General features: G+C 48.8%; 1 protein-coding gene across 3 annotated transcripts; it reads right to left on the bottom strand.

Moving 5' to 3' along the window:
• Positions 1-17584: 17584 nt before the first annotated feature.
• Positions 17585-26640, bottom strand: STOML1 (stomatin like 1). Of its 3 annotated transcripts, none has more exons than XM_084782684.1 (7): positions 26532-26640; positions 24909-25015; positions 23048-23197; positions 22612-22815; positions 19413-19611; positions 18877-19095; positions 17585-18476 (listed from the first exon to the last, which is right to left on the bottom strand). In XM_084782684.1, the coding sequence occupies exons 3-7, from the start codon at positions 23174-23176 to the stop codon at positions 18283-18285; spliced, it is 945 nt and encodes a 314-aa protein (XP_084638810.1). In that variant the 5' UTR covers positions 23177-23197; positions 24909-25015; positions 26532-26640; the 3' UTR covers positions 17585-18282. The 3 variants fall into 3 exon arrangements, with proteins under 3 accessions (XP_084638810.1, XP_084638808.1, XP_084638809.1); XM_084782682.1 differs by having other exon boundaries at positions 26410-26626; XM_084782683.1 differs by having other exon boundaries at positions 18877-19092; positions 26410-26626.
• Positions 26641-26806: the final 166 nt, after the last annotated feature.

Raw genomic sequence — 26806 nt, 5'->3', positions numbered from 1 at the left:
CCCCCCCCCCGCAAGATTGGCCAGTGGGCAGGTGGTCCTGGGTTGTACAAGACAGCAGGCTGAGGAAGGCCAAGGGAAGTGAGCAAGCCAGTAAGCTGTGTCCTTCCATGCTCTGTGCTTAAGTTCCTGGCTACAGGTCCCTGCTTGAGTTCCTGTCCTGACTTTCCTTCTGTGAGAGCTGTGAACAGAAATAAACCCTTTCCTCACTAAGTTGACTTTGGTCATGGTGTTGTATCACAGCAACAGAAAGGTAATTAAGGCAGCCCCAAAGCTTTAGGACAGCCACTTTATGGCCCCAAGGAGCTCCAATCTCTGGCAGCAATATAAGGTCTTAGCCAGAGCTGGAGAACAGGGAACAGACTGTCATTGCATATGGGGCCACCAGGGGGAGCATGACTGTTTCCTCAGGGATATTTCAGAGATGGAGTGGGTTTTGTTCTGTTTTTGTTTGTTTGTTTTTGTTTTTGTTTTTTGATATATGACATCATTTCTGAGTTGCAGCATTGTTTATTTTGCATTTTCAGTATATCTAAGGAATAATTTGCATACATTTTCATTCACCCCCATTATGTGTAGAGTTTGATAAGTTTTGAAAAAATATATAAATACATAAATACTCCCCACAATAAAAGTGTGGAAAAGTCCATTGCCCTCAAAATTCCCTCTTGGGGCTGGAGACATGGCTCAACAATGAAAAGCACTTACTTTTCCAGAGGACCCAGGTTCAATTCTCAGCACCCATATGGTAGAGCACACTCTTTGTAACTCCTGTTCCAGGGAGCCAAGCCCCCTTTTTTGGCTCCATGGACACTGTGTGAACATGGCACATGTACAATTCAGGCAAACCACTCATACACACACACAAAAAAAAATACAAACAAAAACAGTCTACTCCCCTCTTGCTTCTCTTGTGGGGATCTTTCTGCAATAAGCACAGCAGTGAGAGAGGAAGAGAGGAGCCATCTGGACCAACGCCAGGTCAGCTCCTGAAAAGCCGTGGTACTGGCCCGGTCTATATATTTGTTTTAACTCTAAAACCACAAGGTGGGGAGCGAGGGAGCAAGGCTGTACTGGAAAGCTCACATGACAGTCAGCAAGAAGCCTTACGTGGCAGGCAGCAGGTTGTCAAGGGCAACGACCCATGGTTTCCGCTATTTCTCCAGGTCATTCCGTGCGAGTGCAGCCAATGCTTGGCAAGAATCAGCGCTTTAAGGGAACCACTAAATGAATCAATAAATCAATATCTAACCATTGTTTTTTTTCTATCGTATTCTAAAGCATTGCCTTGTAGTCAGTTTCACAACCACAGTCCCCAGGAATTGCTAAGTTGTTTTCTGTCCCTATGGTTCTGCCTTTCACCGGATCTCGTGTAAACAGAGTCATGTAGTATGTATCCGTGTGTTTCTAGCTTGGTTCACAAAATACGCTTTTTAGTTTAATTTTTTATTTTTATATTGTAAGTTGAAATAATGTTGCTGTATATACTTATGGGGTACAAAGTGAGGTTGTGATTTATGAACACGACAGAGCAATTGAATCAAATTCATTAACACAATTATCATCCCAAATAATAAGTGCATCCAAAATGCACTTTCTTGAGTGACTTTCTTTGCTTTTTTAGTCCAGGCGTCTAGCCTAGGCTAGCCTTGAACTTACTATGTAGCCACGGATGACACTGAGCTTCTAGTCCTCCTGCCTCCACCTCTTAAGTGCTGGAACCATAGGCATGTGCCACCATACCTTGCTTCTGCAACGCAGGGTACTAAGGCTAGGTCCTCCTGTGTTCTAGGTAAGCACCCTCGCAGCTGAGCCACAGTTCTTCATGGTTTTGGAATGTACATTCTATTTACTATATTTGCTAGGCTATGTAATCATCACAAAGTAAAGCCATATTCCTTCTTGGCATAATGCTTTTGAGACTCATTAATGTCACTGTGTGGACCCTGTACTTTGTTGCTTTTTTTTTTTTTCCTTGCAGCCCTGGGAATGGAACCCATGACTTTCCCTGTGCTAGCTGAGCTATGCTCCCAGCTGCAGGACTTTTTCACTTGTTTAGTCATATCCCATATTCATAGATGTACCATGATTTTCATGGGCATACCACAATATGGTCTCCCATTTACTAGTAGATTCATATATATATATATTTTTTTCTCCCTACATTTGGGGCATTATGGGAAAACTTCTCTCAGTATTCTCTCACAAGCTTCTGTGGTAGGCATACGTGTTTTCACTTTTTCTTGGTTAGTTAGGAATGAGGTCACTGAGTCCCATGACGAGGGTAGATTTACTGTCTTGGAACTACGGAGCCTCCCCAGAGACTACTGCCCCAAGCTCTCCAGCGGAAGGTTCACCCTTGTGAGGCCCTTCTAGTAGGTTCTAGTAGAGATGCGGAGCAGCATCTCACTGCGGGTTTCAACTTTTACTTCCCTGCTGACTAATATTATTAGGTATCTGTCTATGTTCTTGTGGGCCATTGTGTCTCTTCTTTAATGAAGTCTCTGTTCAAATCCCTTTTTTGTTTTATTTGCACATTATTAAGTTTATTTGCTATTGTGCTAGTGCTCCCCCCATCCTACTCTGTAGCTTGCCTTTTTCATTTTCTGACTGTAATTTTTTCTTTTTCTTTTCTTTTCTTTCTTTTTTTTTTTTTCCCCCCTGTGGGACTTCTTGTTTCTTTCTTTTTTTTTTTTTACATTTATTTATTAATTGTAATTATACAGTGTTTTGCCTGCATGCCAGAAGAGGGCACCAGATCTCACTGTAGATGGTTGTGAGCCACCATGTGGTTGTCAGGACTTGAACTCAGGACCTTTGGAAGAGCAGGCAGTGCTCTTAACCGCTGAGCCATCTCTCCAGCCCCCCTCCGCCTTTTTTTGAGACAAGGTTTCTCTATGTAATCCTGGCTGTCCTGGAACTCCATCTGTAGACCAGCAGGCTGGCTTGAACTCACAGAGATCCACCACCTGCCTTTGCCTCCTGAGTGCTGTGATTAAAGGCGTGTGCCACCACCGCCTGGCTATCTAACTATACTCTTGAGGCACAGTTGTTTTAACTTTAGTGAAAGGTAACGTATCAGAATATTTTTTTTTCTGCTATGGGCTTTGCTTTTTTTGTCCTACCAAAGAAATATTGATTTAAACAAAAATCACAGATATTTTCTTTCCTTTGTAGACTTATTTTAAGTGTATAGTTTTCTTACCTGAATGTAACGCCTGTGTACCATGGGTGTGCACATGCCGGAGACGGCCAGGGGAGGGCATCAGATCCTCTGGAACTAGACTTAGAGATGGGTGTGAGCCGCCATGTGGGTGCTGGGAACCAACCCTGGGTCCTCTAGAAGAGTAACAAGTGCTCTTAAGTGTTGAGCCATCTCCAGCACCCCATCTTTTCTATTTTTGAGTATTCTTCTTAAACACTGCTTTAAATTGTGTTCTGCACATTTTGACTGTTTTCACTTAATTAAAATATCTCTAATATTCTCCTCATTTTTTTCTTAGAACCATCAGTTATTTTAGAAGCCTGTTGTTTGCTTTCCAAATACTTGAAGATCTTTCCAGATATTTTTCTGTTATTGATTTATAGCTTAGGTTATCAAGATAGAGCATACTTTGAATGATTCCAATTATTTTTTAATTCATCAAGATTTGACTTATGGCTCAGACCACGGTCTTAGTGAAGTTAAACATTCATCTGCAAAGAATGTGGGCTTTGCTGTTGCTGGGTGGAACAGCTCATAAATAAATGCTCATCAGATTAAACTGGTTAGTGTGCTTCAAGTTACCCGTATGCGCTCTAATTTTGTGTGCTTGCTTTTTCCTGTGCTGCTCCATTGCCTTGATTGCCTGCATCCTGTGCCTGTTCTCCAGGGCATGCCCTAGGGAACTGTCACCGCCTCTTGATGAGCCCACCCCTTTATGTTCTGCCCTCCTTCACCCCAAAGTCTACTTCCTCTCACTGCTTTTGAACGTCTTTTCTTTGGACTATTATTTATATAACTTTATTTTTCAAGACAAGGTCTCACCACAATTCAAACTGACCTCAAACTCCAACCCTCCTGCCGGAAGTTTGAAGTTAATTTGCTGTTTCTCCCTCTCTCTCCCTCTCCCTCTCTCTCCCTCTCCCTCCCTCCCTCCTTCCCTTCCTCTCTCTCCCTCCCTCCCTCCATTCCCCCCTCTCTCTCTCCTCCTCTCCCTCCCTCCCTCCCCTCCTCCTCCTCCTTCTTCTTTTTCCTCTCTCTCTCTCTCTCTCTCTCTCTCTCTCTCTCTCTCTCTCTCTCTCTCCCTCTCTCCTCTTGCTCTCCCACTAGTGGTAAGTGTTGTGTTGTTCTTTGTTACTCTCTGCAAGGATTGTAGAAGCTGACTGTGAATGTTGGTCAGTGTGTTTGAAGCCAGTAGGGTGTGGCTGGGTCTTTTGGCCCCGCCTCCTCAGAGCCTATGTCCTTGGTCTCAGAAGGTGGGATCTCCACACAGTCTTTCTGCCTCGTCCATCTCCAGTGTGTCTGAAACAGCGTTCCTGCCTCATCTACAGGACAAAGGAATCAAAATTTTTATCTTGCCTCAAGAGCAGAAAGTCTTGCTTCCTGCCTCCTCTGCTGCAGCCCTGGGGCTGGGAAACACATGGTGTTGGCAACCGTGTTAGGGAAGCAGTGGGGTGTGCTGTCTGTGCTGCCCCAGGCAGTAGCTGTAGGGTGTGTGCCTAGGTGTGTGTGTAGGGTATGAAGCCCCCTGCCTCCCAGCCTTTCTCCTGCATGCCCAGGGAAGGCCCTCTCAAGCTCATTGGGAGAGCACAGTCCTGCCCCACCCCCGCATTTCCCCCTGCCCTGCAGAACAGCTGGTCCTGCCTTTCTCAGGAAGAGCTTGTCACTGGAATTCGGCTTCTTACTTGCCTCTGACCTCAACTCTGACAGCTTTAGTAAATCATGCTTTCATAGGTTATCTGGATCTTCCTGTTAGGGTGTAACTGACAATACTCCTGTGGCTTTCTACGGGCTAAGAATGGCTTTTCACATATGCAAATAATCAACGGGTTTTCCACACACCACATGTCCTTTGCGTGACTCCTAACACCCTCTGAGGCAATGTCCCCAACTGACAGTGTCTCGTGGCTTTTTTTCACTTCTCAGTAGCCTGAGTTGCCTCCTCTGGTGTGGCTGGCTGCCACCCCCTTCATGCACTGTTCCGGTAGCATCCAGGAACATCCCTCATCCTTAGTCAAAACCCGCCTCACACTTCTCTTTCCTATCACACTCCCACCCCATCCTCCATGTTCAATTCCAGCTTCAGAAGAAAGCTGGTCCTTTTTAAGAAACTAAAAGCGGACTTTCCAGAAGGCCCAGAAGTTCCACTGTCTTGCATTTATCCCAGAGAAAATGACATTTGCTTTCCCAGTGAGACCTGTACACAACTGTTCATAGCAGCTTTATTTGTAATAGGCCTCAATAAAGAAAATACTCAGACATCTTCCCAAGTGTAAAGAGTTGAACACACTGGCTCATCCGCATCCCAGACTGCTACTCAGCAATTAAGAACGGACTATAGTTACATCCGGGAACTCGACTTGGTGCGCGGACCTCCTGAGAAAATGCTGGCTGAAACTGCCTATCTCAAAATGCCGCCGTGGGCATGAGTCTATTTGTGCACCAGTGGGGTGAAATGACAGATTCACAGACACAGGTGAGCTGCTCTCAGGGGCTCGGAATGGGAGACGCTGTGGGAACCCTAAAGGGGCAGCCTGAGGGAGCTCCTGGCTTCACATGCGACATGGCTGACTGGGCCAAATGAGCACTGTCATTTCCAACATATGATCCTCTGATTCTCGGACAGCTTGTCTTCCCGCAGCTCCGTTCCGCCCTAACGCTAGCTAGCTACCAGAGTCAGCTTCCAGCTTCAAGGTCTTAAAGGCTTGGCCCTGCCAGACAACCTGTTTCGAATGCCTAGTCCTAGTTCCTGCATTTCTGCCCAGCCAATCCCAATCCTGCTTTTCAGACTTGGTACATTTGCTAGACTGGTTCACAGAAAACAAAACATGTTCTTTACTGTTTACTGGTTTGTGTAGAGGCCATGACTCTGAACAGCCAAACGGGAGACCTGAGCAGGAAAGGCTTCTTTGGCTGTCTCAGTTGTCATGGTAGCGGGGATGGGGTGTGGGAGGGTGGGGGTGGGGGGTGTTTCTATTGTTGAGATAAATATGTTGACCCAAAGCAGCTTGGGAAGGAAATGGTATTCAGCTTACACTTCCACACCACTGTTTCTCGTCGAAAGGATGTGAGGGCAGGAACTCAAACAGGGCTAAAGTCCATGAAGGAATACCACTTACCGGCTTGCTCCTTGTGGCTTGCTCAGCCTGCTTTCTTACAGCACCCGGGACCATCAGCCACCCCTAATGGCCCCATTCATAATGGGCTAGCCCCCCCCCCGCCCCCCCCGCCCCCCCGCCCCCCCACCCCCCCCACCCCCCCCCCCCGCACACACACACATCAATCACTAATTAACAAAATGCCTTACAGGCTTACCTACAGCCTGGGCTTATGGAGAGAATTTCTTTTTTTCTTAACTTTTTAAAAAGATTTTTATTTATTTATTTTATGTAAATAAGTGCTCTATCTGCATGTATGCCTGCCCACCAGCAGAGGGCACCAGATCTTAGTACAGATGACTATGAGCCAACCATGTGGTTTCTGGGAATTGAACTCAGGACCTCTGGAAGAGCAGTCAGTCCTCTTAACCTCTGAGCCCCGAGAGGATTTCTCACTAGGGTTTTTCTCCTCTCAGATGACTCTAGCTTGCCTCAAGTTGACATAAAACTAGCCAGCACTCCTGTCCAAGGCATAACCTCTCCCAACATCACTGTGTGTCTATTGACCTGGAAGCATTCCAGATCTCATTATTAAGAGTTTTTTTTTAAAATAAAATATACATTGGTGTTTTACCTGCATGTATGTCTGTGTGAGGGTGTCAGGTCCCCTGGAACTGGGGCTAGAGACAGTTGTGAGTTGCCATGTGGATACTGGGAATCGAACTCAGGTCCTCAGGAAGAACAGCCAGTGCTCTTAACTAACGGAGTCATCTTTCCAGCTCCCTATTTAGAGTTTTTTATGGAGAGGTTTTTTTTTTTCATGTTGTTTGCATGATCACATAAAACATCTGTCATGGGCAATTGAACTGATTCCTTGTCTGTCTCCCTTCCCTAGCGGTCATAGTGAAAATTCTAACTCTAAATGCTTCCTCTTCCCGGTGAGCGTCCTGCATCCTGTCACTAGATTCCATTAATAGCCATTTTACTAAGTTAAACTCCAGTGTGAAGAGGCTTCTTATGAATAACCAAAGACACTCCTTGGATTTGAAGAGCTCTGTCTCAGGGTCTGGGAACAAAGGTCATACAAGTATATAGAGAGATGCTTCTCGCCTTACAAAAGGAGTGTGTGTGCGTGCACACTTAGCTGCTGAGCCCTCTCTCCAGCTTCCTTGAGGGCAACTTCTCTGAACTCTGCAGCCTTTCCAGCCCCTTCTTAGCCATTCTGTAATAAACATTTGTATATTATTGTGTAAAGCGTTAATGTGTGATCTGAAAGTGAACATTAGGAACGAAAAGGCTGGGGAGCTCGCTCAGTGGGTAGATGACCTGAGTTTGATTCCCGGTAGGAGAGAAAGGGCTCCCGCAAGCTGTTCTTCCAACCTCAACACACACAGTATGCCAAATGCACACGTGCGCACACACACAGGGAGAAAAGAAATAAAGCAAGTAAATTTAATATTAATAACTAAGTTGGAGAAAGAATCCCTGCTTGCCAGAAGCTAGCTATGGAGGGCAACTGGGACTATTTTGTTCATCATAACCAATAAAACTATGTAACCTGTGAATTTATTGGTTATTCAATACATTCTGACATGATGGGAAGACAAACATATCTGATTCTTACGTAATGTGATCACAACAGGAACATATTTGTCTTTCTCTGGTTGGTCCTAACGTGGAGGCAAGGGCACACGTGAGAGACCTGCTCGTTACTAACTCAGCCCCAGCCCTCGGGCTCGCTGCGGCAGAAGCTGACTTGCTTCTTGGGTGGTTTCTTGAGCTCCCATCTGGCTCACAGCAAGCTGGCCTCTTGGCTGTTGATTGAAATAAGGGGAGTGGTTTCCTGGGCAGATGGTTCAGGCTGTGGGTAGGAGTTTTACTTTACATACTGTCCCATTGTTTGCTCAGTCTCCTCAGGGCGTCTGTTCGGAAGCTCCCAGTGCACACCGAGTCCTTGCCATGGCCTCCTATGCACCACCTGACCTGGTCCCATTTCCCTTCTGGCCTCATCTGCCACTTTCTGCCTCTTTCTAGTCTAGGCACACAGACTCCTTGCTGCTCTGAAATGCACCGAGGCCCTGTTCCAAGGCACGTTCAGCTTTTAATACTATTGCCCATGTTTAGTTTTCCCAAGTAGAATGGAAATTCCACAGGACTTAGATCGTAGCTGAGTTGGTTCACTGTTCCTACAGTGCCACCTAGAACGCTGCCTTACCCAGCAGAGTCAGTGCCCAGTAAAACGTCTAGTTTTTAACATATATAAATTAGACCTAGCAAGTTTCACTCTGACACTTTCATACATATACATAATATATTTCGATCACAGTCACCCTCCCATTACCCTCTTGTCCTGCTTCCACTCCCGCTAGTCTTTCTGGGCTTCCCAACTAACATTCCTTTTACGTGTGAGGGGGTGGGGGGAAGGGCAGGTAACACAGCTGCTGTGTATTCAAGCATGCAACAGCCGCGTCAGACCTACAAGTGATCGGTCCACACCTCGCTCTACCCTTCCTCTAGCACTTACATCCTTTCAACCCCCTCCTTCCACGATGTTCCCTGAGCGTTGAAGGGGGCGACCCTATGTTCCGCTTATGGCTGGGCATCCAGCGGTCACTTATTCCCTGAACTTTGACCAGTTCTGGTTCTCTACGGTCACTCCTGACCACCACAAAGAGAAGGTTTTCTGGCAAGGTTGACAGCAGCACCATTTTGTGGACGTAAGCAGAGCAATTTAGAAGGGCATTTGGCAGGCTTATCATGTCCGTTCAGCACAACGGTTTCCCAGCCATTGGCATTCCTGATACAGCTTATGAAAAAATGAACAAATGAATGAACGAATGAATGAATGAATGAATGTTCACTGGATATGTTTAATAACACAACTGCTTTTTATGGGGTACTTGAGAGTACACCAGACACGTGCCGGCCTTTCATCTGTTATCCATTTTTATTCTATTTTATTTTAATCTTTTTTATTTTTATTTTTATTTTTATTTTACTTTTATCTATTTTATTTTTATTTTATTTTAAAGATTTATTATTTTCAGTCTGGTGTGGTGGCACATGCCTTTAATCCCAGCACTCGGGAGGCAGAGGCAGGTGGATTGCCATGAGCTTGAGACCAGCCTGGTCTACAAATCAAGTCCAGGATAGCCAGGGCTACACAGAGAAAGCCTATCTTGAAAAACAAAACAAAACAAAAGAGATGTACTATATTATTTTCGTTTAATGTTTATGTGTGAGAGACTGCGTGAGGACATGAGCATCATGTGCTTCCAGCCAGCCAGAAGACAGCATCAGATCCCCTGGAATAGGAGGTAATAGGCAGTTCTGTGTTGTCATGTGGGTGCTGGGAACCAAATGCAGGTCCTCTACAAGAGCAGTAAGCACTCTTAACTGCTAGGCCACTTTTATTCCAGCCTTTTATTTAGACAGGGTCTCACTATATAGCTCTGGATGGCCTGGAACTTACTATGTAGGCCAGGCTGGCCTCAAAAGGCACAGAGATTCAACTGCCTCTGCCTCCTGAGGTTGGAATTAAAGGCGTGTGCCACCACCATAGCCTGCCTCACTTTTAATGTTATGGCTTTCCTAAGGAGGGTACCATCAGGACTACTTACCTACTCATCAAATAAGAAGGTTCCCCCCCCCCCGCCCGCAACATGGTCATGCACAGATCCCCTGAGAGTCTCAGGGACCCACATAAATGGTTAAAACCTAAGATAAGAGCTTGATTGTAAAGTGGAAAAACTAAAGAATAATACAAATTAGTTAATATTTAATCAAGTGTTTATAAGATGCTATCCATTATTAATGTATGTCATCAATTCTATTCCTGCGTGTTTTCATTATTAAATGTAGCAATGATATGAGTTGCATTATATTGGAAAATGATTTGTAAAGTTAGAAGATTTTAAACTCTGTGAACACAGCAGGAATGAAGAGCGTTCTTGAGGAGGCTAAGAACTGCTCTTAGCTGGATTATCTCTATGGAAAAACCTACGAAACTCATATCGTATTACCTTACAAAGTATTAAGTGTGGTGTAGGGATCCTCAGTTTTAATGTTCATAACACACGGGGAAATGGCCTTTGATATCAATAGCCTAGTTCTCAGATTTAATCCCCAAACCTGCAGTTTCTGGATTGTTCTAGTCAACGCTGTCCTATTTCTCCTGGCTAACCTGCTCCTCACTTCCCTTTCTACCCTCAGTCCCAGCAAACCCATACAGGTCCAGATATGGGGGGGGGGGAATGGCAGGCATTACTTGTTATTAAGATGAGGAGTGATAAGGCCAGGTGAACTCTCCTGGGTCCCCCACATTTTCTCTCCAGAGAAGTGCTTCACCATCCTTAAAGCACATCTGGAAGAAAATCTGTTGTCGCCAAGCACCACTAGATGGCGCAACAGACTCCAGACTGGTTACTTCAGGTTTCCAGGAGGAGGTAGGCAGGAGACCTCTGGGTGTCCCTCCCTAGTTTTCCCTCTTCTAGGTGACTCTGGCTCCTTTAGCGTGAGTAGCAGGCTTTATTTTCATCTTGGTGGCAAATCTAGTGGTTTGCGTACCCACGGAGTCTAAAGCCAGCTAGATGCTACAAGGCCAGTTTTCTCATTCTCAGCTCCAAGGTCAAAGTTAGGAAACAGTCAAAGTGGGGTCAGGGACCTGTGTCCCTAGGGCAACTCTGAGAGCACCTGGCCCCTCCCCTTCCTTCTCTAGTGTTCTGGTGCTTTCCACGCTCTGCTCTTTCCTCTGCTGTGTGCTCCTGTTATTTTACTCCTCCATCCTTTTGTTTCTGTGCTACCTCAGTATTTCTGTCTCCCTTCCTTTCTCAATAAATCCAAATTAATCTTTTGCACGTGTATGCACGTGGCGGCGGGCAACACCTGTGAGGGTGCACACGCATGTGGAAGTTGACACTGGGTGTTTTCCTAAATCTTTCTCCGCTGTATTTACTGTGGCAGGGACTCATCGGCTCTTGCTGGTCTAGGGATCTGTGTCTGGAATCACACTGAAGGTCTCCACCCATGCTTGCCCACTTTTTACGTGAGCCTCGGAGACTCAATTTCCAGTGCTCATGATTATATGGCAGAGAATATACACAAGACTTCTTCATTTTATTCAATAAGCTAACGTTCAAAGCCAGCGGCCGGTGTCTATCAAACAATAGACGCTGGCCAGTGTTGGAAATCTCATGAATGCAGGCTGCATTTCCAACTACAGCCAGGCAGCTCATACTGACAGGAGCCTGTCACTGTCACAGGTGACCCCCTCAGTCTCTCTAGTCTTCAGCCTCCTTCCTCTCTCCCAGGCTGTCCTCTCTGCCTCAGTCTTTATGCTGGGTCCATAGGGGTGGGTCACTGTCCAACCAACCTCCAAGTCTTTACAGCAGAGTCAGCCCTGACAGGACTAAAAGCCCCCAGGGCCTTGAAACACTCTAAGACAACCCTGGCTCATGAGGAGCCAGGAGACACAGGGAACTAGCTCTGCCACAAACCCCCGCAGGGAAACATGAGCCCTGGGGCCTTCTTGCCTCAGTTGTATCGTCTAGGAAGTGAGCTGGTAGAATCTGGACTCCCCAACGCCAATTTCTTGTCGTGCACCCTGAGGTTTTCTTTTGCTATTCCCACCCTGGCCAGGCACCAGCTGTTCCTCACCAGCCTTGAAAATACTGGCCTTTGGTCATCACTAAGGAAGATTTGCTGTCCTGGATGGACTCCACTGGACTCTCAGGACAGGAACTGAGAAGCATCCAGAAGCCGCAGCTGACACCATCTCCCTGCAGTCTCTACCCATCCAACAACAACAACAACAACAACAACAACAACAACAACAAAATCTCCCTAGCACCCCTCCATCTCTGCTGTGTAATTTGGGGTCTGGAGGCTCAGCAGAGGGCCTGGCCCAGGAATGCCCATGCAAATGACACAGTGGCCGACTTAACCGTTAGTGCCACCTTCTCCTGCCACCGTTAGAGTCTTGGGGGAGGGGCTGGGCTGCAGACATTTTCCTGCCTGCACTCAAGTCCCTCACCTGCTGTCTTTCCTTCCCTCTTTCTCAGTTCCTCTTTGGTTCCTCCAACTATACTTACTCCCTTCTCTTTCTCTAGAAACGACCATCAATCGTAGGCTAAACCACTTCAGTCAAAAACCCTCCCTACACTAGCTGGAGCAACGGAATGAGAGAACATTTTAAAGTATCAGGGATAAAAAAAAGGCACAGTCGTCTGCGGCAGCATACACCTGATTTTCAAAATTCAGAATGTTGAGGCAGAAGACCCATGAGTCCAAGACCCGCCTGGGCTGCGTTGGAGGAGTCGGTCTCAAACAAACAAATGGTGGGGTGGTGTGCACCTAGGCATGGTGGTGAATGCCTGGCCCTCTGGAGTAGGATAAATCTATAACTTTGATTCCAGCTTAGGCTACAGGGCAAGACCTATGGTAATAATTGCCATCATCATATAAAAAGCCATCTGGAAGAATAACCAAGAAGCTAAAGAGCAGAACCAAGCTGTGTAGAGCAAAGTATAGGAAACACTTAGATGGAGTCATGCATTTTAGGGACAGTCCTCACAGTATTTCTCTTTAACCCTTAACAAATTTAAGTGATGATGATGATGATGATGATGATGATGATTATGTGTATAGGTTTTTTGCTTTGCTTGCATGTATGTCTGTGTGCCACACGCATCCTTGGTGCCTGAGGCTAGAAGATTGTGTCAGATCCATTGGAACTGGAGTTACAGTTGTGAGCTGCCATATGGGTGCTGAGTATTGAACCTGGGTCCTCTGGAAGAGCAGTCATGGTTCTTAACCTCTGAGCCATCACTCCAGGTGCTTAATTTTTTTAAAAAAAGCCATGTGGATATATTAGCTATTGTGGTGGTATAAGTGAGAAAGTCCCATAGGCTCATTGTTTGAATACTTGGTCCCCAGTTGGTGGAACGGTTTGGAAAGGATTGGGAGGTATGGACTTGTTGGGGAAGGTGTGTCACTGGGGGTGGGTCATCATGCCCAGTGTCTCTCTCTGCCTCCTCCTTGCTGATAGGCTGTTCAGCTATTGCTCCAACTACATGCCCACCCGCTCACTCGCCTGCATGCCTGCCTGGAGTTATGCCCCCCCACCATGATGGTCATAGACTCTCTCTCTGAGACTATAAGCAAGTCCCCAATTAAATGCTTCCTTTTATAAGTCAGTCACGGTGTCTCTTCACAGCAGTAGAAAAATAACTAAGACACATATTCAGAATATAAAGACTGACAGGTATGCTGAAATATGCCCAAGAGCCTAGCACAAGGGATGAGACAGTAGGATGAAAAGTTGAGGCTCGGCCTGGGATGCATATTGATTATTGAGATATAAGCTAGTTGGAGATATGAACCCTCCCTGTCTTGCCAACACACACACACACACACACACACACACACACACACACACACACACAGAGAGAGAGAGAGAGAGAGAGAGAGAGAGAGAGAGAGAGAGAGGCTAACTTACTTTAAAATGACACCAAATGACTACATTATATTTACATATCCATTAGCAAGAACCATTATCATTACTTACTAGATTATATTGAGGGGAACATACCAGAAGGGTCCACCCAGTGCACACTAGGATCTAGTAGACATACAGCAATAGCAACTGTTTCTGTCTCCTCAGAATCTCTGGATATAGTCCTCATATTTCAACTCCATCTACTCAAATTAGAGGTGCCAGCCTGTTTCTTCCATTTGTGATCTGACAGGGTGTCCCCATGTCCCGTCTTTCCCTCTTTTAGCGCCCTACCCAGTGTCAGTCTCAGGGAAGATTTCTGACTGGCTCTTTAGGTGCTTTTCTGCCCCTCTTCTGTGGACTGCCCAGTTTGCCCTGTCTTCCTAGCCCAGAGGTGTGAGAGCCTGTGGTCTGCACCTCTGAAGTGCTAGCCACACCCGAGAAGCATCCCCTCAGGATAGGGTTTGGTTGGTGTAGGCCTTACCTACACATATCAGATATCCGCAGAAGTTTCCGTTTCCCCGAAACACATATGCTAATCTTCTGAAGTTCATAAAGAAAAGGGAGTTTCAGTTCTCCTTATGCTGTGGTCTCATCTTTCCTGCCGACACCTTCCTAGGGTACGGTGCCAGCCACCACGGTACTATGCTTGAGGGAGCATGTAGAGAGGCCTGGGTTCCTTGGGTGACGCAGCCCTTCAGGGCACTGCAGGTGAATGCTTACAGGTAGCTCATGGCCCAGTGGGGAAGCATGGCATCCTAGAAAAGAAATGGCTCCCCTGTTCATTGGTGCTCTGTTCATAATAGCCACAAACTGGACACAGCCTAGATGTCCCTCAACAGAAGAATGGCTAAAGAAAATATAGTGCATTTATACAATGAAATATTACTTGGCTCAAAATGACACCATCGAGAGTGGTGGTGTACATCTTTAAGTCCAGCACTTGGGAGGTAGAGGCAGGTGGATCTCTGTGAGTTTGAGGTCACGCCTGGTCTACAAAGTGAGTTCCAAGACAGCCAGGGATACACAGAGAAACCCTGTCTTGAAACCCACCCCACAAATAAAATAAAATAATAAAATAATTTTTTTAAAAAGACATCATGAACTTTGTAGGCAAATGGGTGGACCTAGGGGGGGAAAATCATCCTGAGTGAGGTAACCCAGACCCAGAAAGATAAATATGGTATGTATTCACTTATATCTGCATATTAGTCATTAAATAAATGATACCCAAGCTACAATCCTGAAAGGTAAGGCATAGATAAAGGGACTAGAGTGGACACATGGATTTCACTGGGAGAGGGAAACAAAACAGATTTTATGGGTGGATTGGAGCAGGGGCTTCAGAGGACAAGAATGGGAGGATCAGGTGCGAAGCGGGCGGATGGATGGGACTGAAGGAGGGGACAAGGGGGAGAGACAACTGGAACGGAAGGGCATTTGAGAGGTGGTATGGAAACCTGGTGTAGTGGAAACTTCCTATGTTATATGAAGGTAATTCTAATGAAGACTCTAAATAATGTGGGATATGGAAGCCCTACCTGCCATCTTGTCACCAAACAAAGCTTCCAGTGCTGGGACTGGCTTTCATCCAATTGAGTTGTTGGCCAAGAGGGTCCCATGGTGTGGTAGTTTGACTAGGAGTGGCTCCCATAGATTCATGGGTTTGAGTGCTTGGCCATAGGATGTGGCACTATTAGGAGGTGTGGCCTTGTTGGGGGAAACAGGTCACTGTGGAGGTGAGCTTTGAGGTCTTATATGCTCAAGCTATGCCTAGTGTGGAACAGGCTCCTTCTCTTGCTTGCAGATCAAGATGTAGGATTCTCAGCTCCCTCTCCAGCACCATGTTGACCAGTATGCTGCCATGCTTCTCGCCATGATGATAAATGACTAAGCCTCTGAAACTGTAAGCCAGCCCCAATCAAATGGCTTCCCTTATAAGACTTCCCATGGTCAGGGCGTCTCTTCAAAGCAATGTAACCCTAACTAAGACACATAGACGTCTCCAAACAACCCAGGCTGTTGCCAAGACAGTAGGTTTCTCTCCACAAACTGACAGCAGTGCCCCATTGCTTAAGACATCGGCTACACTGCTTGTTAAACATGGAGAGCTCCAGCTGGTGCCTGCATAGAACCTTCACCCCCAAGTTCTAATGTCTATGACACAAAAAAGGTACCAACTCAACTTAAAACCATCGATCTACAATCCGCCCTACCTGTGAAATATGCTTGGGCAATGGCGGTGCAAACCTTGTGAGAGTAACCAACTAATGTCTGATTGACTTAAGGCCCACGCCTCGAGGTGGAACCCATACCTGACACTCCTTGGGTGACCAAGGACAGAGTCTAGATATCTCAGAGACCTAGGGTAAAACCAAACACCACTGGTCTAAAAACACAAAACAATAAAACGACTCCTGATGATACTTTGCTATACTCATAGATCAGTGCCTTATTCATCTTTCATCTGCAGCAGATGGAAACAGATACAGAGACCCCCAGCCAGCTATTACACAGAGAGTGAGACCTTGGAACACACATCTCTATCCAATCCCTCCCCTCTGAGCTCATGGAACCCCATGGAAGAGGAGGTAGAAGGTGCTGGGGAGGCAGAAGGGACAGAACGCCAGAACAGTTGAGCAAAGCTCGGATGAACTCACAGAGACTGAAGCAGCAAGCTCAGGGGACTACACGGTTCTGCACTAGGTCCTCTGCAAATACACTGTAGTTTTCAGTTTAGTCCTTTTATAGGACTCCTGGATGTATAAATAAGTGGGTCTCTGATTCTTGTGCCTTCTCTTTGGGTTCTTTTATTTTTCTTCTGGTTTGGCTTGTCCAGCTTAGATACGGTGGCTGTCATTTTACCTTAGTATATTTTATTTTGTTAAAAAAATAAATTCTAGTTGTTTGAAAGAATAAAGTGACAATAGCTGCATTCTGAAAAAGAAAGAAAGAAAGAAAGAAAAGGAATGGCTCTGTAAGAGCTGTAAGGGAGCTCGGGTAGGAGGGCAAGGCTCTAGAGGACGTTGGACAGTCAATGAGACCTAGAGAGAAGGCTTTGGAACACAGCCCCAGCGGGAAAGCTTTAGAGTTCAAGAGCGCTTTCCATCTGAACAGACAAGAGACAAGGCCACCATCCTCAAGAGGATCCCCACTGTCTGTGGGGCCTGTGCTGGCCCTGATGGAAGTGCCCAGGCCAGATGGAGGACCTACAGCAAAACAAGACAGTATCTGGCACCAGAAGAGACAGAGGAACACACTGTGGGCCTGATACCGGTAAAAAGGGGCCCAGGGAAGAGCAGAAGACGAGCCAAGGGATGCCAGTTCATGGGTTGGCTTGGTTTCTCTCTACAAACCTCTTGGGCTTGAGATTCACTTCTTTGCCTTGAGTCGGGGCTCCACCAGTGGAGCAGAAGCCGGCTGAGCCCAGAACCAGGCCTCCAGCTGAGTCTCTCACATCATCCAGGGAAGCAACAGTATCCGAGGGAGTGAAAGGGCCACTCACAGTGGCTCTGACTCCTCCCTTGAACACGTTAAGAGTCCCTCATCGCGTTCTTCAGTAGGTTAGTCTTTGTGGTCATGCCCTACTTCCCTGGGGAATCTGTTTCCCCACTGTGAAAAGAAACAGAGAGTAACCCACAGCCACCTTACCCTGACTTCCAGGGCTATAAGACACCCAGGAGGAAGAGCTTCAAAAGCTCCCAGGGCCTGTGTCAGCCTCTAGCCTTGGCCCTTGGCTGGGCACAGGAATTTGCACACCTTCCCTGGCCCACCACACCCCACAGCCAGCTGCACTTCTTCATGCCACGCCATCAACTCCACATTTATTTGTCAGAGGCGCCCAAGCCTCTAGTAAGCACAGAACAGTAGGGCTCTCCCACATGCTGCCCCGAGCCCAGCTCCTCAAACATGCAGGATGGAGCTGGAGGATGAGGCCAGGGGTCATCAGGAGCAGACCCACAGGGAAAGCAAACTGCTCTGCCCCATGCTCTCCCCTCCTGGCCTGCCAATAGGAAGGTGGGACCACCTGGATCCACCGCAGTAACCCCTTCTTGGGGGCTACCCTTCCCCCCTCCCTCCCCTTCCCTCTGATCTCCCTGGACGTCAGAGCCATAACCCATGTGCTTTGGTCCTTCGCATGGGTGCCATACAAGCTGCTTCTTGTCTTTCCAGTTAGGTTACCAGTCAGGTAGGGCAGGCTAGGGCAGGCTCTGTCCGTCTTCACTATGTGTAGCAAGCTCAGGACTAGGCACTTTGTTGGGGATCGAATGAGCAAAGGCCTGTCCAGGGAACTACCATAGGCAAAAGTGCAGGACACCCGACTCCGTTGTGACCAGCCGCAGATGTCTCCGGGCCTCCTGGGCTCCTGGTTGGGCCTGAAACCTCTTCAGGCCTCAATTTTCGATGGCCTCAAGCAACATCTCCTATCCCAAGAAGCTTCTCTGGCTTGGCACCAGCTTCAGGGATAGGCGACAGATGGACAGCCAACACTGCTACTTCAGGGCCTTGAGGACAGCCTCCAGCTTCACGACCACGGCTAGGTCACCTTTCACTTTCAGCCGCCCGCTCATGTAGGCCCCCAAGGGCCGAAGTTCCCTGCACAACAAGGCCTGTAGGTCCGCCTCCGCCATCTCCACCACCACGTCAGGGTTGATATCAGGCACTCCGTGTCCCACTCTGCCTCGTCCTGTTGGGTGGTAGCATTGGCATCAGTAGGGGGACACCATGTGGGGAGGGGAGGGTAGCACATCCCACTAATAGTAGCAAGAGCTGGGTAGTTCAGGTTTGTGAGCTGGGGGTATGGCCTAGACTTAGTCCCCGCCCCTAACACACACACACACACACACACACACACACACACACACACACACACACACACGCTTCCTTTTTGCGAACTTATAATGAAAAGAATGATAATCACGCCTCACGGGTTCACAGGGACAGGAGTGCTCAGTGCAGAGCCTGGCATGCCATAGGCCTGCTATGTATGAGGGTTATCTGGCTGAGCTATCCGGCCTATTGGAGAGAGACCAAAGCCTAGGATGTCATTATGAGGAGGAAGAGGAGACCGGGGAGGACAGCCACACCTGTAGTAAGGTCCAGGAAGTAGACACTCTGGGTACCGCTGGGCAAGACGACGTTGAACTGATAGCAGGCCCCAACCTGGTTGACCAGCGCCTCGGACAGGAAGGGTTGCAGGGCAGTGAGGAGCCCCTCAGCCACGGGCTGCTTCAGGCTGGGCTCAGCCTCAGCCCCGGCATGAGAGGCAGGCGGCTCCACTTCACTTATCATTTCCAAGGTGTCTACTGGTGGCCGACAGGGTTGGAGAGGGAGACAAGAGAACAGGTCAGAGTTCTGCCTCTTCCTTCCCAGCAAACATCCCAAACTGTATGTCTAAGCTCCTCTGGCCTGGAACACACAATCCTCCTTATAGCTACTCTGTAGAGCTGTAGCTCCTCACAGAGGCTACCTAGGTCCTCTCCACACTAGCACACATGGGCTCTTCCCCATGCCCTCACTCTGGTCAGCTCTAGAAACTGGGTAGACTGAATCAGTTAAGCTAAAAGGACCAGAAGAAATGCCAGCTGTAGAGTGAGCTGGTGGGCAATGCCACACTCCTTACCCGGCCCCGGGGACGGAACACCTCCTACCGCCGCCGAGTTCATGCTTCCCCCCAGCAAGTGGAGGGCCAACTGTTGGAGGGTGTTTTCCAGGCTGGGCACAGCTGGGCTGTCTTGTGGTGGCTGCAGCACAGCTTCCACTGCGAGCTCTACGCGGTCCACCTCCAGTCCCCAAGCTCTGGTCACGTCATTGATCTCCAGCTGAGGGCAGTGAGGGGAAAGGGGGTGGTGGGGGGTCCTTTGGTTAGGCTTCTCTGAACATCTTCTCCAAGCAGCTCACTATAGCCACACATGGACATGGAGGTCCCATGTCCACATTAGAGATGCTCCCAGCTGGGAATTCAGCAAGAAGCACCAACCGCTTGGCGAGGCAAGTGCTGAGTCTGGACAAGGAAGATGGGAACTCTAGGCAGGCGTAGAAGGAAATTCTCAGCAAACCCCAGACAGCAGATTCTAGAAAGTTCCACCTAGATTCCCAAGTATAAATTGGGGGCCACTGGTGAGAACTGAGGGTTCCAGGCAGCTTCTTTCTGCTTGGGTAGATTTGCTCTGAGATAGCCCGGGACCCCAGAGAGGAGTTTATAGACATGGAGGTGGTCAACAGAGCAGATCCCCTTTTGGGAGAAAGATCCCTCCTGGCTGCTGTGTAGACACTGTGTTGGAGAGGGTTGGGAGTGGAGGAATGGTTTCATACTGTAGACAAGAGACTGAGGGGGGTGGGGTGGACCTCTGTAGGCAGAAGTCGAGGAGGGTGGTGAGACAGATGCAGCAGGGTAGGTCTGCCTTGTAAACTCTTGTAAAAGTCACAAGAAAGGGAAACAGGCTATGCAAGGGTATGGCTGGCACAGGGTGGAGGAAGGCAGGCTCCTGGTATGGGGGCCTGGGGTCATGATGACAGCATTCACCTGGAGAGGACACACAGGGGGACGAGAAGGGAAGGGACAACAGCTATTTTAATACTGTCAGTTTAGTAAGGATGGTTTAGTAAGTCTCCAAAGGATAAAGGGGAGCAGGGTGCGCAAGGGGCAGACCAGAGCAGTAATGCTATAAACCCTGGAGTGAACTTTCCCCAGCAGGGAGGGTGTATGTGTATCAAAACTGAGAAGGCCAATGGCAGAAGCCTGGACACTGTAGGGTAGGGGACAAAGCACAGTTGGGAGCTGTGTGCGGGGGCAGAGAGATCCAGAGTAGAATGTTGTCACTAGCTAAAGTAAGGGAAAGGCTGAGAAACATCCACTGGTCAGACCAGAGGGAGGTCACTGTGGTGACAGGCAGAGCTAGCTCCTAAGTCTGAGCAAAGCCGGGACTAAGGATGGAGGGAGAGAAACAGAACCTTCTGGAAGTTAGAGGAGGGGGGGGTAGGGAGCTTGAGTGAGGAGTCAAAGAAGATCCCTGAGATCCCTAGGAGAGAGGTGGGACCAGGCAAGGCCTGGCACAGGAGAGGGGGGGCCAGGAGGGGGGACTCCAAGAGTGAAGCAGGAAGTGCACAGTTAAGCAGAGATGCAGTGAGTGGGAGGCTGCAGGAGTGCAGGGGAGGGGCAAGAAGCGATTGGCCAGACTGCAACTGGGGAAGAAGTGAGGAAGTGTCAAGTAGAAGGAATGTCTTGGGAATCGTCTGAATGCAGCGCCTGTCAATCATAAATCTGACGATAGCCTATAGCTTAGAATATCCGGGAGGCAGAAAGAATTCTGGGATGGGGTCAGGTGTGGTAAGATTCAGCCAGCAAGATGTGAAGAAGACGAACACATGATACCTGAGCCCAGGTATCAGTGATTAGTATAATGGGTTGTTTTAAGTTATAGCTAGTCAGAGAAGAGCCTAGCCAGACGGCTTAGGTATTTGTATACTGTTTATTTAAAGAGTCTCATGAATTGTTATTCTGGGAGCTTGGGGACAGGAAGAAAAGCTACCCACTGCAGTGTCAGGCTAAGGAAGGAGTGAGAGGGGAGTCCAGATGGGAAAGTGGGTGGGGCATGATTATACTTACTTGAACCAGGGCTTGAGAGACTTATAATGTAGCTCCCTGACAGTTCCTTTCAGCTCTATTGACCCAGGAGTCAACTCAGCCTGGACAACGGGCCCTTGTGACTTTCACATCCTAGCTGGGCTTTCCCCTAACTGCCCCTTCTCGCACCAAAGCAACACAACTTTGCCTAAGATTGACTTTTATCTTCCTAGAGATGTATTCTAGTGGGATGCGCTTGTATGAAGAATATCTGGTAGCCGAGTAGTTCCTGAGTCGTACTAGCTGAACACTGAATTGTGGGTAGGAACTGATGACAATGCCCTTTGACCATGAATGGTTCTCAGAACCAAGTGGGGACATTTCTGAGTCTTGGTCCCCCTCCTCCATTAAAATGACAAATACTGGCGCCCCCCACCCCAAAATAAAAATGGGAAGCTGAGATGCTGGTGGGCAGGTACAAGCACTCTGTAAGCCATAGGACACTGGGGCCAGGGGTTTAGTGGTAGAACATCTGTCTAGCATGCTCACAGCCCCTAGTTCCATCCCCAACTGGCATTGCCACAAAGCAACAAAACAAAACCACCACTGTGCCATGAGGACCACTGTCATGGCTGAGCCCTGCTCTAGTGTGTGTTGGGGGGGTTGCTTGAAGAAGGTGGATAAACACAAGCCACACAGGAGAGGAAGCACACGCTGGTTATGGGGGAGACACGCTACTGCATGTGTAGCAGTCAGCAAAGTGTACCTAATTTTTCACACATGTAGAGCAGGGACAGAAAAAAGACTCAAATGTCCCATGTCTCTGTTCTGTTCCAAACAAGAAAAAAAAAAGCCAACAGAAACACAGGTTCAGGAACCCCAAGCACATGGCTGCACCCAGAGGGCCCTGTTCCTCCCATCCACAAGAACAGAAACTGCAAATAACTCGGGGCCCAAGGCTGTGATCACAGCAGCAGTGAAGGGTAAAACCTCAGCAGTCAGAGGCAGGGGCCCAAGAGTTTCCACTACAGCACCTCTTTACAGGATATACATGCTCAAGACGTGTATGACCTGGGCCACCTTCTGATCCTCAGCTTGGGGTGTCACCCAGACTCTTTTCAGGTGGTTACAAGGTTGAGACATAGTGAGCCAAGACCCAGAGAAATCTGGTCCTTGTGACCTTCAAAGTGACTGGGCAGAGAAAGCCGGACCCTGTTGCCAGACCCCGAGCCGCATCTTGTAAGATGGCACCTACCAGGAGCTGGTCACCGATCTTGAGTTTCTCCATCTGGATCTCCTGCAGTGGCCTCCTGAGTAGGGCCTTGGTCATGGCGTTGTGGGCTGTCATACGAGTGGCGGTGTTGAGGTCCTTCACGGCCATCACGGACAGCACTGGGTCCCAGATGCGGAACTGGACATCAGCTCCCACAGACAGCACAGCCCCATCCTTAGAGGCCAACTGTTTCAGAAGACCATAATAGAGATAGCATTAAAAGGGCCAAGGGCTAGTGGGAGGTCATTACCGCTGAGACTGTCCAGCTTGACCCACCGGCCTGGTAGCTAGCTCCTCAATGGCAAAATGGCATCTCCACATTGGTGGAGTCAGAGAAGGGTCAAAGGCCAGGTATGCCCACAATTCATCACGTGCATGCCCCGTTCCTTCTATGCAGGGCAGCCGAGAAGACCCTTACCTTGCAAGGAGGAACATTGAAGGCTCGGGTCCTCAGATCCACCCTCTGGAAGGAGTCAATGAAGGGCAGGAGAAGAACCATGCCAGGCCCCTGGGGGGTACGAATCCGGCCCAATCGAAACACAACCATCCTCTCATAGGTGGGCACGATCTGGTCATGATGATAAATAAAAGGGGTTGGAAATGGTTTGCCCAGGCTGGCCAATGTCATTTGCCAGGTTCCTCTCTGCTCTCCCCCACTTAACCCTGCCAAATATCCTTTGGTGTGTATGGTGTATGTGTAGGTCAGAGGTCAACCTGGGCCACTTCCTGTTTTCACTTTTCTCTGCCATGAGGTGAAGGCCTTCCTGTGGTATACACTCACCACTATGATGCTCTACTTAAACACACTGGGCCAAACAACCAAGTTGAGAGCCCAACTAAGCCTGCACTTTGAACTCTTTGTCAAGTGACAAAAATACTAACACACTTAGCTGTACTTAGATGAGAGAATCAGGGCTCCGAGACCCTGAGCTCAGAGACAGACTCAGTGGTCACACAGCCCTCCAGTGAAAGGGGCATGATTTGAACGCAGTGCTCAGTGACAGCCATGTCTTAGTCACAGGGATTGGCTTGATCCAGAGAAACGTCACCACTGTGGCCTGCAGCTAGTCATGACTCATTCCAGGGAACTGTTTGCTCTTGGATTAATTGAGGGAAAGGACAGCTGCTCTAACAAATGCCCTGAGCAAATGGCTTGACAACCTCCAGATCCCTGGAGCCCCTCAAAAAAATAGTTAAGTCTAAATTGAGAACTAAAGGCCAGAGAGGCCAAGATACATATCTGTGGTCACGGGGCATTAATTTCAGTGTCACTATAGAAGTAGGATCTGGGTTCACCTCAATCCTCCCTTCTAGGCCACACAAACACAGAGGCTTTCTAGAGCCACCACCGCCTAGGGCCGCGCACAGGGGAAGGCTTGCCAGGGCTTCCTCTACCCTGGAGCGGTCAGGCTTGCTCCTCCTTTCCTATAAGTACCACCCCTTATGAGAATGAGGCCTGAGTTCCCTCATTTACTGCTTGCTGGGTATGCTGGGTGCTTTTCTTTCAACTGGACCCTGAGCCAAAGGGAGGATAATTTGGCAAAGGTCCATTTGCAGTCTCCAGGACTCAGAAAACTTTTTTCCTGCTCCTCACTGGCTCCCTGGGTGATCTTGGTTAAGTCTAGGCTTCAGTTCACTCATCTGAAGGAGGGGAATTGTCCTAGTTTCTCCTGTTGCTGTGAGGAACACTGTGATCAAAAGAAACCCGGGGAGGAAAGAGTTAATTTGGTATCCAGGTTACAGAAGGAAGCTAAGTTACCCAGGGAAGTTAAGGCAGGAACTCAAGCAGGAAAGTAGGGGAATGAGGGGAGGGGGAAGGGGCAGGGGGAGGGGGAGGGGATGGCCAGGGAATGGGGCCAGAAATAAAACAGAGACCACAGAAGAATAAGAATGATTATCAACACACACACACACACGCACGCGCACGCACACGCGCACGCACACGCACACGCATCCATGCACACTTGCTCAGCTAGCTCAGGCCCAACTGTTTAGGGATTGGACCACAGAGGTCTGGGCCCTCTGGGCCCACTAGTCAAGCAATCCAAATGACCCCAAAGATGTGGCCACAGGATGGAGGTCACTCCTCGGTTGAGGCGCCCTCTTCACAGGCATGCCACGTTGAGCCATCAAAAAATGAACAACCCTCGCTTTGCCTGCTTCCTAGGGGTGTGATAATATTTAGAGGCAGCGGGCCAGATCACGGGAATCCATTCGCCAACGCTTTCATCGTGTTCCCCCAACTCTCCGGCCCCCACCCAGCACCCAGCCAGCCTTACCTTCAGAGCAAACCAGCCGGAAATGGGGAAGGTGAGCAGCAGCACCAAGAACCCCAGGAAACTGATGAGGCCATGACAGAGACAGGAGGGCCAGCTCTCTGGTGCATCTGGGAACAGAGGAGCAGAAGCAACCACAGAACACCTGCTGGGCCTGGCAGGACAACTTCAAGTACAGTGTCCTGTACGTACAGTGGACCCGTGTGTGTGTGCATCCTTTGCTGTGTCCTGCTTCAGAGGCTCCCCATAGTTAGTTAGGGACCTCTATATAACTAACCTTGTGCAACACCCAACACAAGGCTTTCCTACCACGGGTAAGAGCCACCAAATGTGAAAACACGATCCGTGCCGTGTTCTCTTTGCTGGACATGGCACAAACCAACAACAACTTGTCTAATGTGTGTTGCTCACCCGAATCTGGAACAGAACACTCATGCTGGGCGGAACGAACACCGCTGGTGTTAAGACATTTCTACCAACAGCCCCACAAGCATGCCTTCAAGGGGTCCTTACGGAGAAAATGCCTCAGCTAACAAGGATAAAACTAACTGCTCATCACTAAGAGTTACAGCGGGACTACAGTGTCCCTTTCTTAGTCATTGTTCCCACTTTTAATACCTAAAAAAATTAAATGTGTATCTCAACTCAAGCCGATTGGAGGGAAGAGCTGGAAGACGAGGCCAAAGCCAAGGATTCTGAGCCCTGCTGAGAACCAAGCATCGAGAACAGGTGTTGAGCAGGCAGCCCCGGGATCTGGGGTGAGCTTGCTGTCGGCTCTCCTCCCCAGCCCTAGATAAGAAGGTGACAAGAGAGTGTCTGTCTGTTCTGTCCTTCAGGAAGGCCCCACCTGAAGCGTCTTCTAAATCCCAAACCAACTCCTGATCTTTTCGGAAAAGGTAACCTCGGGCAGAGGCAATCCTAAACGCAGGGGCCAGAATATGGGAGATTCGTTCCTTAGTGCCAAAGCGGTCAGTGTACTATCAATACAAGAGAACCACAGAGGGGGCCAAACACTCCAAAGTCAGGCTGAGAAGTGTGAGCCAAAGGATCCACCGAAGGCTTTGGAGCGAGAAAGCCCAAGCAAACAAGCTGGGCAATTTGCAGCTCTGCCTTCTTGTTCTGTGCATCCTCACCAGTACACAGGAGACTCCCGGTCCCTGCGCGCTGCTACCCTAGGGTGAACCTTTTTCCATTTCTCAGCAGGTGCCTTTAGGTTGCCTGTGGCTCCCTCTGCCTAGGACTTCGCTTTCTTTCTATGCATGATGGGTTATCCTAAAAATAGTAACGTGGTGGGCTGAGATTCAGGAAAATGGGGCTGTGCTGGTTCCAAAGCTGCAGCTGGTGGCCCTAGTGAGGACAAATCAATAGTAGCATCCTGACACCTCGTCTGGCATCCTCTCCATATCCTATCCCCTTTACGCTTCCTTCCTTCTAGAGGCAGAGTACAGGTCTTGTGGGTACTAGCCAGTCCCTCTACAGTCCGCCGTGCTGGGCAGCCACTCACCGGCCCCCGGCCCCACGCCGCCCGGCTCTGGGGACAAGCAGCCCTTTTGCGAACCCAGAAAACCGAAGCTTGACTGCTGGAAACGGTCAAAATCCCCTAAGGGCAGTGCCCGGTAGCCGGACCTGCCAAGCATGACTTCTGACCCGGACACACCCCGAGCCTCCACACGGCGCCAGCCCTGCCCAGCTCGCAGCAGCTCCGCCTCGTACTCGCAGCTTCCGGCTTCGCCTGCGCTTCCAAGAACAGTGGTTACGCTGGAGCAGGAATCTGGCTGGGTCCGTACCCGCCGCGCCACAGCACCCTCTGCGCTGGGAGGACCGAACTGCCATCGCCCAGTTTGGGAATGTGGCCTTGGTTCTAATCTGGAGCATCTTCAGGGGTCCTGACCACTTCCTTC

This window comes from Acomys minous (genome assembly GCF_964271855.1).
Source record: "Acomys minous genome assembly, chromosome: 5".
NCBI classification, from domain to species: domain Eukaryota; kingdom Metazoa; phylum Chordata; class Mammalia; order Rodentia; family Muridae; genus Acomys; species Acomys minous.
This window is presented reverse-complemented; position numbering and strand designations above follow the sequence as displayed.

Coding starts and splice junctions, on each gene's coding strand:
- STOML1 (XM_084782682.1), bottom strand. CDS start 26,542: ATGCTTGGCAGGTCCGGCTACCGGGCACTGCCCTTAGGGGATTTTGAC. Junction 23,198..24,908: donor CCGGCTGGTTTGCTCTGAAG/GTAAGGCTGGCT, acceptor CATCATGACCAG/ATCGTGCCCACCTATGAGAG. Junction 19,096..19,412: donor TGTTCCGTCCCCGGGGCCGG/GTAAGGAGTGTG, acceptor GTCGGCCACCAG/TAGACACCTTGGAAATGATA.